The 13,226-nt window shown below is 42.1% G+C and overlaps 1 protein-coding gene across 1 annotated transcript in view; it reads right to left on the reverse strand.

The window, feature by feature from the left end:
- Positions 1-2,011: 2,011 nt before the first annotated feature.
- The window catches only part of TADA2A (transcriptional adaptor 2A), a 22,439-nt gene continuing 11,224 nt past the window's right edge, over positions 2,012-13,226 (reverse strand). The window contains 8 exon segments of the mRNA XM_010009043.1: positions 2,012-2,197; positions 4,026-4,099; positions 6,310-6,353; positions 7,066-7,198; positions 7,842-7,863; positions 9,065-9,231; positions 9,749-9,792; positions 11,721-11,784. Of these exon segments, the coding sequence (XP_010007345.1) occupies positions 2,012-2,197; positions 4,026-4,099; positions 6,310-6,353; positions 7,066-7,198; positions 7,842-7,863; positions 9,065-9,231; positions 9,749-9,792; positions 11,721-11,784 (734 nt within the window).

Below are 13,226 nucleotides of genomic sequence, written 5' to 3' on the forward strand. Positions count from 1 at the left end.
GTTCTCCTGCTTACTCAGAAGTCTCCTTTCTGACTCCTCTCTTGACCAGCTACAGGATTGCAGCTCTTGCCTTCCCAGGTATCTTTCCTCCCTGATAGTTTCCAGATGGCCAAATTACTGAGCACTGCCCAAAGCACATGGCTTGGCAGCAGCTGGAGTTTGGGTAGTTCTGTTTGGTCAAAGCAGGTCCTGTTCATGGTTCTGTTTGTATCCCTTTGGGGTGAAGGAATGTCACTGAAGTTTGCTGATACCCCCTTTGTTTGCTGTATCAGGATGGCCACAGTGGTACCTGTGGATCTGCCTCACCTCCTGCTTTTTTGTACAAGTCACAGCATAGGAGACTGGGCAAAGGTAGCTTGACTGTTTAATGTTAAAAGACAACTGGGAAAAACATTCCCAAGTATTTACATCTTACTTTGTCCATTCCTTTGGCAGTCCCAGTCTACAGTCTCAGTTTCTACAGACTTCAATCTTCAACATGTATTTTATTACTGCTGCTTTTCTTTAAATAGTAATATTTTAAAGTAATTTAGTGTTGACATCTATACAGCCTCTGTTGTGCATTTACCTCTTCTCTCTCATGGTGAGATGTTGATGGATATAGATCCAGGCAGCTGGCTGACCTTTACAGTCTCATTCAAAGTCCAGGAGGATGGATTTAAGATTGTTTCAAGTAATTTTTATTTTATTACAAACCAAAACGCTTCATATTCAATGGCACCTCAGGTACACAGGATAATTACTCTTTGGGGGAAAATGCCACCAAATCTAAACAACTTAAATAGGCATCAGTGTAGTTGTAGCTCAGTCAAGCTTTTCCACATGAGAATCCAAACTTGAGAGCACCGAACATGTCACCTGCTTTAGGTTACTTATGGGATGTTATTTCAGTGTTCTGTGTCAGCAATGGAAGCTGTTTGATAAAGACTTTATTGCCTAGTCAACCATGCCAAACTGCCTGAAAGACCATCTTCATAATCTAATTGTGTTTTAAAATACATGTTTTGTATGGAAGTCATACAATGGGTTTTCTGATGTGACAGGGTGGGGGGTGTGTGTAGTAACTTGTTGCACCTCATCATTGCTGTGTTGGTCAACTGGGTCTGTTCATACCAGTAGGGTGAACTGAGAGAACGAAGCCCCAGGAACAGGAGGGCAGGAAGGGTGGGGCTGGATGCTCTGGGCAGTCTGTTGTGCTCTCTGCTTGTTATCTTTTGTGAGAAAACATCGTGGTACTGAGCATCATCTTATTGATGTTTTGAAAAGCCTGCTCTAGCTGCAACATCCAGCCTTTCCAACACAGCGGAGCAACCAAGACTTACACGGAGGGATTACATATAACTTGACAATCACAAATCCAAGTAAGGAGGAGATGAAGCTGACTGGTTTGCACAGTGCTCTCATGCTGTGATATGTGCTAATATCACAGGAAAGTAACAACTGTTGAGGAGCCTTCCTGCAATGTCCTTTCCCATCTTTTATCACAATTCAGCTAAAAGGACTGGACCACTGCAAGCTCTATTTTCATACCCTTGGGCATGTGCCATCTCCTTTGAAAGCTGACACTGTTTCAGGAGTACAAGAAGGGAGGGGACTGTGTTCTTATACCCTACAAAGTGTGACCCTCATTATGTTCTCCTCTTCTGTCCTTATTCTGTGTCACTGTCAGAATAAAAGTACCGTGATTCTCTTTCTAGTTACAAGAGGTGTTAAGAGATGAAGGCCCATTCACATTTAAGATGAGCTTATTTGGCAAATGATTCTTTCCAGCTCTATGTGCAGTGTAATTCTGACAACAGGAAAGTCAAAAGGAAACTAGACAAAGAAATGTCAGTACTCATACAATTTAACAAAGCTTCCTACTTGTTTTTACAAAAAAAAAAGCTCCAAAAGATTTTAAACAAAAGGAAATGTCCTTCATTCAACACTGTTAAAATCTTTCAGCGCTGTCAAAGTGACTTCAAAGCTTCTCCACATCTGTCTGCTCCAGCCAAAGTGCTGATGTCTGTCCTCAGGCTTTTGTGATGTACCCTTCTCTGATAAGGAAGTCATAGATTTTCCTGGTTTTGTTCACATCGATCTTGATGAGTGCTCTAGCCTGAGCAAGTCTCAGGCCTCCTTGTTTGTTACACTCGTTCACTAAAGCAGCTTTATATTCTAAATAGGCTCCAGGGACCAACCTCACCATCTGACAGAGCTGGAAGACAAAAGGTGAAGTTAATAAACACCAACACTTGTAATGCTCACTCTTTCTGCAGTCCCTGTTGGGGGAGTAACGTTGTGAATATTTTTCTGAAAACATTTAAAATGTGTTTTGTTTGCAGGGGGGAAGCACAACAGTAATTGCATTATGAGCTGTTTCGATCCACAGGTAGGGAGGGGAGGAGCTTGCTGGCTGCTGCATACAACAACATTCCTTACTAAAAAATAAACTAGGAGGATGAAAGCAAGCTCTGGGCTCACAGGAGTGTAACTATGAGTGTGTCCTGTGTGGGCGTTGTTCTTTACAAACCAAGGGAAGTACACATGCCAAAGAGACTTGCAACCAGCAATTCAGCATGCTGGGCCAGAGCCAGGGAGGGCATCTGTCTATTAATCCCCTGCAGACTAAGTCTTTAATACCTTTCTACAAAAGCAGCCATGCACACGACGTCTGCCCCCTCTGGAAGTCTAGGGTGGAAACCACATAGGGAGGGCATGATGTGTTGGGAAGTTTGGTAAAAGGAATCACTTCTGAGAGCGCCTGTGCTCTGCTGTGAGGTTGCAATGCTCCCATTTAGCTTCCAAACAGTGGCTGCCTTCTCCATGGTTTGCTGTATTGCTCTCCATAGAGATACTGGCTGTCTCCTCCTTTTAATAAGGAAATGCTTAATGATTGTTCCTCATTGATAGGAAATTGCAGAATTCAGAGGAACTCAGACTTTACGTCTCAGCTGACGAGGAAATCAGATTCCCCATATCCACTAATGGCCTAGGCACAATTATTTATATGCTGAATGGAGCCAGAAATGCCATGTTCCATGGTGAAGCTGTGATCTGATTTTCAATGCTGCCAACTCCAGTGAAGGGGAAAAGCTCCCATGCAGAGGGAGAAGGCTGAAATACATCTGTGCTTTGCATACCCTGAAATCTGCCTTGTGGGCAAGCTAAGGACTGATTGTGACTTATATTTTAAAAAGTACCAGTCTTTTACTTTGATAGCTTTCCATTGTTGCCTTTCACTGAATTAGGGGACAGGCCTACACTGGACTGAAAAACCCTGAGCCATAATTAGAGGGCAGGCCCCTTGCTGTGTTGTTTGCCTGTCCTGGGGGTCGCAGTCCCACTTCTGGCTGCTCTGTTGATCCTCCCTGCATCTCTGATCATTTTAGGTGACTGTGCAAGAGCTCTACATGGGACTGCAAACCACAGCACCAGGCCAAGCCAAAACCATGGCTTAAGGAAACCCAGCTTCCATTTTCTGCCACAGATGCACACAAAAAGCTTGGCATATGCATTGAGAAGCAGAAATATGGAAAAAAAAACCCATGAAAGAACATCCTGTTACTGTCTCCATGGTTCACAGTAGTGTTACAAGTGAAAAACCAACCAGAACTGGTTGAGGTTTGGCTGTGAGGTATCTGCAATACGAAAAGAGCCACAGTGATCTGCCCAGGGAAGCCCTTAAAATCCTCTGCCAATTAAAAAAAATTCATTAAGAAAAAAATAACCCTTCTGCTCACCCCAGCCTCACAAGGGAGGAAGAAAGGATATCATACTCTGGAGGTTATGATGGGATGTAAGAACACCTTGGCTCACTCCACCTTTCCTTGTTAAATAAGCAAACCTGCTGCAGCCGTGTTGGATGTACAGTAACTGAAATCAAGAAGCCAACTGGAAAACCTGAATGATTTTTGGGAGCAGGAAAGTGTAGTCAGGGCATACAGCTGAGGTGATTTTCACAGCACCTAAGGCAGATGGTGTGACCACCCCTGCACTGTGAAAATTTAGTTTTATGCAGATTATCTCTCCCTTCCTTTCCTTACCTCCTTCTCCTTCTCGTTGAGTTTCTCTGTCCCTGGGAGACCCGTGAGGTTCAGCGGAGGGGCACTGCGTCTGCCTGCAGAGACAAGGAAGGAAAACACTGACAAATACTGGGAGCAGTTTGGCGGTGGCTGTTCCTTAGGTGTGTTATCACAGAGGCAATTATATCCTGTGACATTAACCCAGTATGATCTCAGTGTTTATAGACAGGGTTATTTAAGGCTTAACACAAAAACGGTGCTGATGGTTTTGCAACTGCCGTGGTTCGGTGCTGTGAGCACCTGCATGAGGACTTTTGTGCTGTGACCCCTGGCTCACTGGCTTCTGGGAGGCACTGAAAGACAACAGCCTGTCATCTTAGCACTGCCCCCGGCTAAGCTGGGCTTTGCCTCCTGACTGAGGTGGCTCCTCCAGCCAGGGCAGGGAGGGCAGTGTGCCTGGTGGCTGCACCCAAGGGTGCACAGCTGCGCAACTGAACCCCAGCAGCTGGGAAGCCAGCCCCTTGCCAGGAGGCTGAAATTATTTATTGGTGTGATTCAGCCAGTTCTCTGGAATTACTGGTCATTTCCCAAATAGAGTTTTCTTTAAATGCCTTTAGAAATGATGCAGACACTGTAAAGCAAATGCAGCTTGTGGATTTATTTTTGTCCTGATAAACAGTACTGAAAGAAACATCGCAACTAGTCTGGCAGTTCTCACTTGTGCTACTGTTTTTAACTTTGCTCAGCTTTAAGTGGTGCAATTTAAACCTTCACAAGGGCTGTCTGCTTGCAGTGTTGCTGTTTTTGGTTTTGGGTTTTTTTTTCCTAATAGTATTTTTTTAAAACTTCCAGACCTCAGAACAAAGCTAGGGTTATTTATTTACATTTGTAGAAAGTCTGTTGCCCCTGTGCTGTGGGTTGCATATTTGGCACTGTCAGATAGGTTTTTTTGTCCCAGGACAAACTTCCCAAATCTGGCAAAGTGATTATTAGATCTTGGAAAATCTGCAGCTCTATTTTCCCAAGGACTGTGCTGGCCACTGCCCCAGACCCTGCCCTGTCCGGGTCCTACGTCTGGGACTGGTCAGTCGCCTTCTCCTGTCCATCTGTAGCAAACAAATGAACACCTGGCTGGGTGAGGGGAGCCTGGCCAGGGAAAGAACAGAAGGGCTAGAAATAAGCTGGAGTTGTGAGTCTCTGGTTGGTGTAGATGAAGTTATTTCCCAGCACTGCTCCCTCTTTCTACAGCCTGGAATGAGTGGGCTGTGATGAAACATGACAGAGTATGGTTTTACTTTTATAAACCTAGGAAATAATATACACACAAACCTACGGTAAAGAAAACATATTAAGGCTGCAAAATCAAGATCTCAAACTCTAGAAGTAAAGTTAAGCAATGCTAATTTGCCCTCTTGTATATTCAGTATGATGCAGGCTTTAATTATATAGCCACGTGGCAGTTTTTTCCGCAGCATCCTTGCCTTATTCAGTCTGCAGGATGTTTGTTTAATTACCAACTATATGGTATTTTGTTTGGGTTTTGTTCAGGATATGATAATGGCTGTAAACATTGCAGGCTATCTGAGTTCTGTAGGCAAAGCAATTTGTGTTGTCTTGGGCTCTTCCCCTTCACTGGCCACTGAATACTTGACAAAAACATTAAGCCCTTCAGCTGAGGGGAGGGAGGCTGCACCCATTTCATGGACTCTGGGTGCCCAGCATAAGATCCACAATCCTGTTGTCTCTCCAAAACGCTTACTGGACGCTGAAAGAAGTAGGGGTCCTCTTGGTGGAAAACCACATAATTGGTGATTACAGAATTAAAGAATATAAAGGTATATTCATATAAAGGACAGGCAACCTGTTTTGTTTCAGTGCTTGGTGCTGCAACCACTGCCTGCTTCTGAGGCAACTGCTTCTTGGTGTTCTGCCTTCCCAAATTGCTCTGCTAGTTTCATACTGCAGTGGTATGTACTTGATTAGAACACCTGGATTAGTTTTACCTTGTAAAGATAAAAATTTCTCCTCATGTGAAAATTCTTTACTTTCCTGCCTTGTTAGTGTAGCTTTAGGATGGGTTTTCCACCTGTAGTCAGAAAAATCTAGACATTCAGCAAAAAGCCCTACAGGATTTGCACATGGGATGAATTGCCAATTGAGGTAATGACTTGAGCAGTGCTTAACCATGAAACCTGAGGACTGACACTTTTGCACTTAAGCAAGAGTCACTCTCCAGCTGGCTGTCAGAAACAGTATTACTGATGTATGGTTGGCTTTTTATCATAGACCATCATCTAGCAGTTACCTGAATTTGAAGGAACTGGTACCGTGGGAGTCAGGCCGGAATCACTGAAAAGAAAGGAAATATTCAACTTGCTTTAATGGTGTTTTGTGGTTTTTTTTTCTTTTAAGAATAACTGTATTTATTGGCACTGAAACTACTTTTTCCCCAGCTTCTAATAATTATACAATTCAACTTGTGTAAGCCAAGCCCTGATCTGAAGTCAACAGGATTTAGAAATATTTAGCACTCCCAGATTAAAGACCATGTCTGAAACCTGTTTATTAAAAAAAAAAAGGGAAGACAAAATAAAAAAATTCAGTGTAGACTGATGAGGGAAATTCTACATCATCTTTTCAGACCACGTGGCACACAGGATGCACTTCCTTTGCACTGCAGCTTGCTCCTTAAATCAAAGTGCTTGTGCAGGGTGATGACACATTAATAATGCTGCTACATCTAAAACAACCTGAAACATATCAAGTGTCATCTGTGCCCTCATTAATATCCATAAAGACTTCATTTCTCTCCATGACTTTATTAACAGCAGTTAAGCTCCTGAAATACAGCATACAGAAAACTGAGGTTCTGAGCCCTTACTAGCCACTTTCTTGTCTGCACAAGCACTGTTGCTGTGCTCCAGTTTCTTGCCCTGCTGGATTTTGCAGGCTGTTCCTGCTGTAATAAACAGGGAAGGCATTTGTTGTTAGCAGACAGAAAAACGATGCACCTGGCTACAGCAGAGGTGTGTAAAAAAGCAGAGTCTTACTGTGACCATACATGTCAGCTTGTCTGCTGAGCCACTGCTGGCAGGCACTGCTGTCCTGGATGTACTGCAGCACCTCGGCCAGCATGGTGCGCTTCAGCCGCTCCTCCTCCCGGCTCTTCTTCAGGTGATCATATGTCCTGGCACCTATGGGAACAGACCACACAGACCACCTTCTCACCAGCTGCCTTGGTCAATGTTTCCAGACTGTTGGTTTTCCACTTAAGGAAATAAGTGAGAAACTCTTCTCTAGCTCTGGGCCGGACTCCGATTTTCTCCCTCATGACAACGACTTGGCATGGGGAGGTTTTACATTCCACCCTGCACCCTTCCCCCCATTAATTTCAGGCCAAAAATCAAACAAAAAAAGGCTTCCATGATCCAATTTTGGGATAAAAAAGGCTACTTCATTTGTGTAGAGGTCTCAGGCCTCTCTGCATATCTCACACTTGTTGATATCCAGAAGAAGTGTCCAGAGATAAAGCACTGGAGACCTCAGTGTCATGACACCTATTTTTTTTCTTTTTTTTTTTTCCTGGATCTTTTACACAGTGGTGACTAAAGCAGAGCCCTGTGAGACAGCATGTTCTTCAAGCTGATGGCTCAAGCCAGCTTTAAAAGAGCACAGCTGGAGTGGAGCATTATTGCTAAAGCCTTGTTCAGTTAAAGAGCTAGGCAAACGCAGTTCAAAAATAAATGTCTTTTTATTCAACACATCCTTAATGTTGTAAAATCATCTTTCTACACTTTGATGAATGGGAATGGGCTGAATAATGCATCAGGTACTTACTACAGAAGCTGGTGATTCCTGTCTGTGAAGTACAGAGAACCACAGGCAGGGCTAACCTCTCTGCACAGTCTGTATCTGACCTCAAACTCACTCTGTCCCAAGACTCCTTGAACACAGATTTAAGTGAGTTTCTAGCACTTGTGTGCTCAGGGAAGTTGTTTTATCTTTATGCTCTAACAGTTCCTTTTCCATACCCTGGACAAGGCAAATAACAATAATGTAGGATTTCTGGAAGGCACTGTAATAGGTTTGACAAATTATTCCACCCAGGCTGCTTGCAGCATCTAATATTGACTCTGAACTATGATTTTCATAACTGGACCTTCCCAATCTTTTCCTTACAGACAACTGTTTTTCTGCAGTAAGATGAACTACCCATGTTTCTTTTCCTTAGAGATATTTACTGCCTTTTATCAGCTGGCTTCCAGGCATAGCTTAGTTTTACAGTGAGCAAGTTTGCTTGTCTTGAATTTGTTTACTCATCCTACTCAGGAGATCTGTATAATGCGCGTACTTAACTAGCAGGTTAACTTGAGGACTTCCCTGTCACTACAACAACGAAATCAGGTTCTAGGACTAGCACTTGACATATGGGTCTCAGGATTTTGCAGGGTCATGCTCTTGGTATTTCACACTAGGTGTCTTGAAAATACAGTCGCAACTGTTTAAAGTGCTTTGTTCCTTCTAATGAGCAACAATTTTCCCAGTTTAAGTCAGAGAATTAAGCAGGATGTAATGACTCGTACTGGAATTTGACTAAATGCATGCTATGATTATGCATAAAGACTCAGATGATTTGGTGATGGAACAATGCCTCTCCCTTTAAGGTAAGGGACATAATGACAGCTGCACTATATAATTATGTACACATAAATAGCTAAACATGTATCTTTCAAAGAATTCACAACTTGCTGTGAGCTCCCCATTCTCAATATAGACCTAATTTTTAGAGACTCTTTTCTTCCAGTGATATAGAATCCCAGTAAATGAATAGTGGTCTTTTGATAAGAAAATACTACTTCTAACATATGACCAAAATGATCAGTGAACTGGGAAAAAAAAACTCAGACATGGTTTTGTAGAAAAAAAACCACTTGCTTCTCATTTAATGTATCAAGTGACACATGTATGTTTTTCTGAGCTAGTTAGATGAGGAAGGAGGAGAAAAACCTTCTCTTGCCCTCCACAGGTGGCATGTATTTAGGAAAGGTTGTAGATGATGCAGCCCCTCATTGAGCCTGCTGAAGAACATCAGTTCTAAAAGCCTCACAATACTCACATGCGTGGCTTTCAATGAACTTATCGTGCTCTACTGGTCCAAGGATCCGTGCAAATCGTCTCATGGCTTCATACAGGTCCTGAACCTCCTTTGGGTATCGCCTCTCCAAAACTAGAGAGGGGAAAATGATACACCTTATCACTCCTACTGTGAGAATAAACTCAGTGGAACCTGAAGTGACTACCAGCCTCCCTGGACTACCCAGAGATCCAGATTTGGCACACATCTTGGCCATTTTGGTGTCACAACTACAAACTGATCAGTGAAAAGCAACAAAATTAAGCAGCCCTTAAGGATAAAGGATGATATTTAAATGTTGCTTGATCATTTCTTGGAATAGTGAGATGTACTTTTAAGGCCCAGACTTCACCTTCTTCCCTCTCTCTACTTGGAGCCCAAAATGCTTCTGAAGAGCAATTCTGAGGCACTAACTGAAACACTGAGCTTGGAGTAGCTAGAGCCAGCCGGCTGGAAACAGTCTGGGCAGGAAATCAGCTGGAATTCAGGCCACCTGAATGTGTTCCAGTATGAATAAACCACACTGGAGCACTGGAAACTGTGAATATGTGAAATTCTGCTTCCCGGGTAGAGGCCGCTTTGAAGTTAAGCAGTTACACTGGATACTCACTCTGAAATTTTCTGAGGTTGATTAGGCCATGATCTCTTATAATTCTGTAATCGAGAGCAAAATGGTATTAATAAAAGGCTTTGACTGATGCGTTACCTCATAAATACAAAGGCTTCAGAAGCAACTTTGATTTATACCATCAGAGGGGTCTAGAAGTGAACACGTATGTAATTTCCATAACCTTTGAGCTGGGGAGCTGAGAAACATGAAGTAGTGATGCAGCATGGCTTTAATCAGAGGCCATTTGGCTAGTGGTGTGCATTAGTCCAGCTCTGACAGCACTAAGGGAGCTACAATCACTCCCAAGGTTTGAAATAGATGCTTTAGGCACAGATTTTGCATCTACTGCACCTTACAACTTGTCCTTCCAACATCAGAGGTAAAGGAATGTCTCATGAAGCGTGATTTCCAGCTTCAGGAGGGACAAATCTCCTGCTAGAGCTAGAGAGATGGACTGTCCATTTCACCACTGGGAGCAGGATGAAGGAATTTTCTCATGACAGCTTAGATTTTAGGAAGTGGAAGATAATTTAGGCAAGTCACAAGTTTGAAATGCTCCTGACAGGATCAGGGAAATGAGCAGTGTAAAAAGGCAGGTAAGATATTTACAAGTGCATGACAAAAAGAACTGTCACTGATTTCAGCAAATGTCATGTGGTTGTTGCTATGTAGTGATCTGACAAACACATGACTTTGCAAATGATAAAGAGATACTACAATGTTAGGCTTGTCAAGGTCAGGCTGGAATTTGCTCTATCAAATAATTAATTTTCTTTAAAAGAATATTCCTGCCCCGTGTTCAGCAGTGACATCCACACTTTTATGTCATTTTCCAGATTTTTGTCCCATCCTGCTGTAGAAACTTGACAAAAACTGACACTGATTTGAGTAACTGAGCCTTGTGGCACTTTCTTTTAGTATGACATGATTTGTCATAATGGAAATTATACCACATCCATATTTTTTATTTATGAATTAAAAAGAACCAGGTCGATACACATCAACTCTTCCCTACCAGCAGAACTGTGCTGTGTTATGAGAAGGGATGGAGGAGTCTTACCCCAAATTACTAATTCTTCCAGCAGGGAGTAATACAGCAAGATGTAATTTTAAATATTGAACAAAGTATTTGAAAGTTATAATAAATTTGAATGTAATTAATAGATGGAGTCATTCTAAAAAGCTGTCAAATGAACTGAATAAATTATTCACACTCATGTCAGCAGTACAGTTATCTTCATTACAAATTGTGGAAAAACTAACTTATGGACCACTAAGAATTAAAAATAATGATGCAAACATTTCAATGGACAAAATGGGAGCTCAGCAATTAGTCACAGACTGGCAGCTTTTTTTTTTTTCCCCCTAAAGTAGAACATTAATAATGTGCAGCCCATCAGCACTACACAGGGAACAAGAAGAGCAGAGATTTGCCTCTCTTTTCTGGTTCCTAGCCCTGGATCTGTGACCAGTTTCCCAAATATTCTTTCAGTTTCTAACTCTGCAAAATGGCTTTGTGACCTCGTGAGTTGTGCTGGGAGATTAGTTAGTTTTATGTAACTGGATTTGGGCTGGCCATATGAACAGCACTGCATAAATGACTTTCAGGCAGTAAAAAGGACTGGAAACCAGGTTTTTCACAATTAATGACTTGAGATTTTAAGGGAGAGTTATGGTGTGTAGGGGCTCTTTGTCAGCCATGTATACAAATAAGTACCAAGGTCTGTTAATCTGTGTTTTCTGGGCTGGTACTGTTGCTAAAACCATCTGCCTGGTCCTAATCTGTGCACAGAAGGAGAGCCACACATCCAAGATGAAGCCTCTCATGCAAATCTCATAGCAGAAGGTCTCCATGCAGGGGAATTGCCCAGAAGGATGCTATAGGAAATCAATTTTGTTTAGTATTAGGACAATGCTGGGACCAAACCACAGTAATGAAGGAAAGGAACACAGTTAAGGCTTGAAAACTCACTTTTTTCTTCTTTGTCTTTCCTTTAACCTGGAGTGGTAGATATCTACAACTGCAATCTTGAGAGCTGCAAAATAATAACAAAAAGTTATGACAGAATACATATGTAATCACTGTCTTAGGCTAATTTTCAAGCCTTTATGTTCATGGAAGGTTGAAATGGTGACTCTTCTTTGCTGTTCTAAATCCTGTGGCAATTTTACAGGTGCATAAAGTCACTAGAGACTAATCCTCTGCAGACTCTATGTGCCACCTGTAGGAGCTTTCTTGTGCTCACTGCTTCCAAAGGCATTACTGCCTGTACCCATGAACCTGGGTAGATCCCGAAAACTCTTTTCCTTCCTTCTTGAACTGTTTTACTATCAGCACTTATTTGTTCCTTCACACAGGAACACATGTGTGTTCCTAGCTCACATTTGTTCCTATTCCTTCTCCTGAAAAGCAAATGCATCAAATTTAGGGATCTTGGGTGTAATCTTTGGACAGATACTTCTTTGCACAGAACAAGGAACTCCAAAACATAAAGACACAGTTCTGAACTGTGAAGATTCAAGTAGCCTTTTCTGCAGTTCTTAAAAACATCTACAAGATTTAGCTTGTTAACTTCTAAACTTGTCTGTCTGCCAGAAGAACAAAAAGAATAGTTCAGGACAATGTGAAGAAGCACATGAAAAAGCCATGCTCATTAGAAATTGTATCCTTTTCAAACTCAAATCTGTCTGCAGTCTGGCTGGTCCACTCAGAGATCCTTCAGCTTCTTTTTCCTGGGACCATTAGGTTAGGAAGCTTTTTTGGCAAATTCTTGAAAGAAAAAATAAGACACCTATCACCTTCCCTCCCCTAATTTTGTTAAATGCAACAATTCTAGGTCATTAAGTAGGCAAAGAGTTGGCTCATTTCCTGGTTGGCTGTTTCCCCTTTAGGTTAATAATTTCAACACACTCTCAGAAGGAAGAGGCTCAGGACTTGACAGTGGGTTTTACAGTCTGTGGAGACAACACACAGCTCCCTGAAACTAAGGAAGAGCATGTCCCCTTCCCACCCTCTGTGCTGTGTAAACAGGGCTGGCCTGAGTGTGACAGAATTCAGAATCCACTCCTCTCAAGCTACAAGAAAAGAGCAAAATTGATACTGGCAGTTTATTGATTGCACTCTTGGATAAATAATTAATAACGCAATTAGGAAAGAAGTGTGGTTATACATCTGTTTTAAAATACATATTTGTATGTAAACACCAGGAAGGCCCTAATCTCTAGGCAATTCATCCTTGCAGTCCTTGGGTAACAAAATTCCTAATAAACAGGGACAGCTGAAGCCTGAGGGCCATGAGTGTTGGCTCAGGAACCAACAGTTTGGAGTTACAGTTGCTCATCCTGTATTAGCAAAAAAAGAATATCTCCAATTTATACACAATTTATCTGATATTTATCTGAGAGTGAAAGATGATGTATGAAGATAGAAGGGGTGGTACAATATTCTTTTTTCTTTTTGCAAATTTCCTGGAAAGAG

This window comes from Chaetura pelagica, unplaced genomic scaffold, assembly GCF_000747805.2.
Source record: "Chaetura pelagica isolate M959 unplaced genomic scaffold, ChaPel_1.0 scaffold72, whole genome shotgun sequence".
NCBI lineage: Eukaryota > Metazoa > Chordata > Aves > Apodiformes > Apodidae > Chaetura > Chaetura pelagica.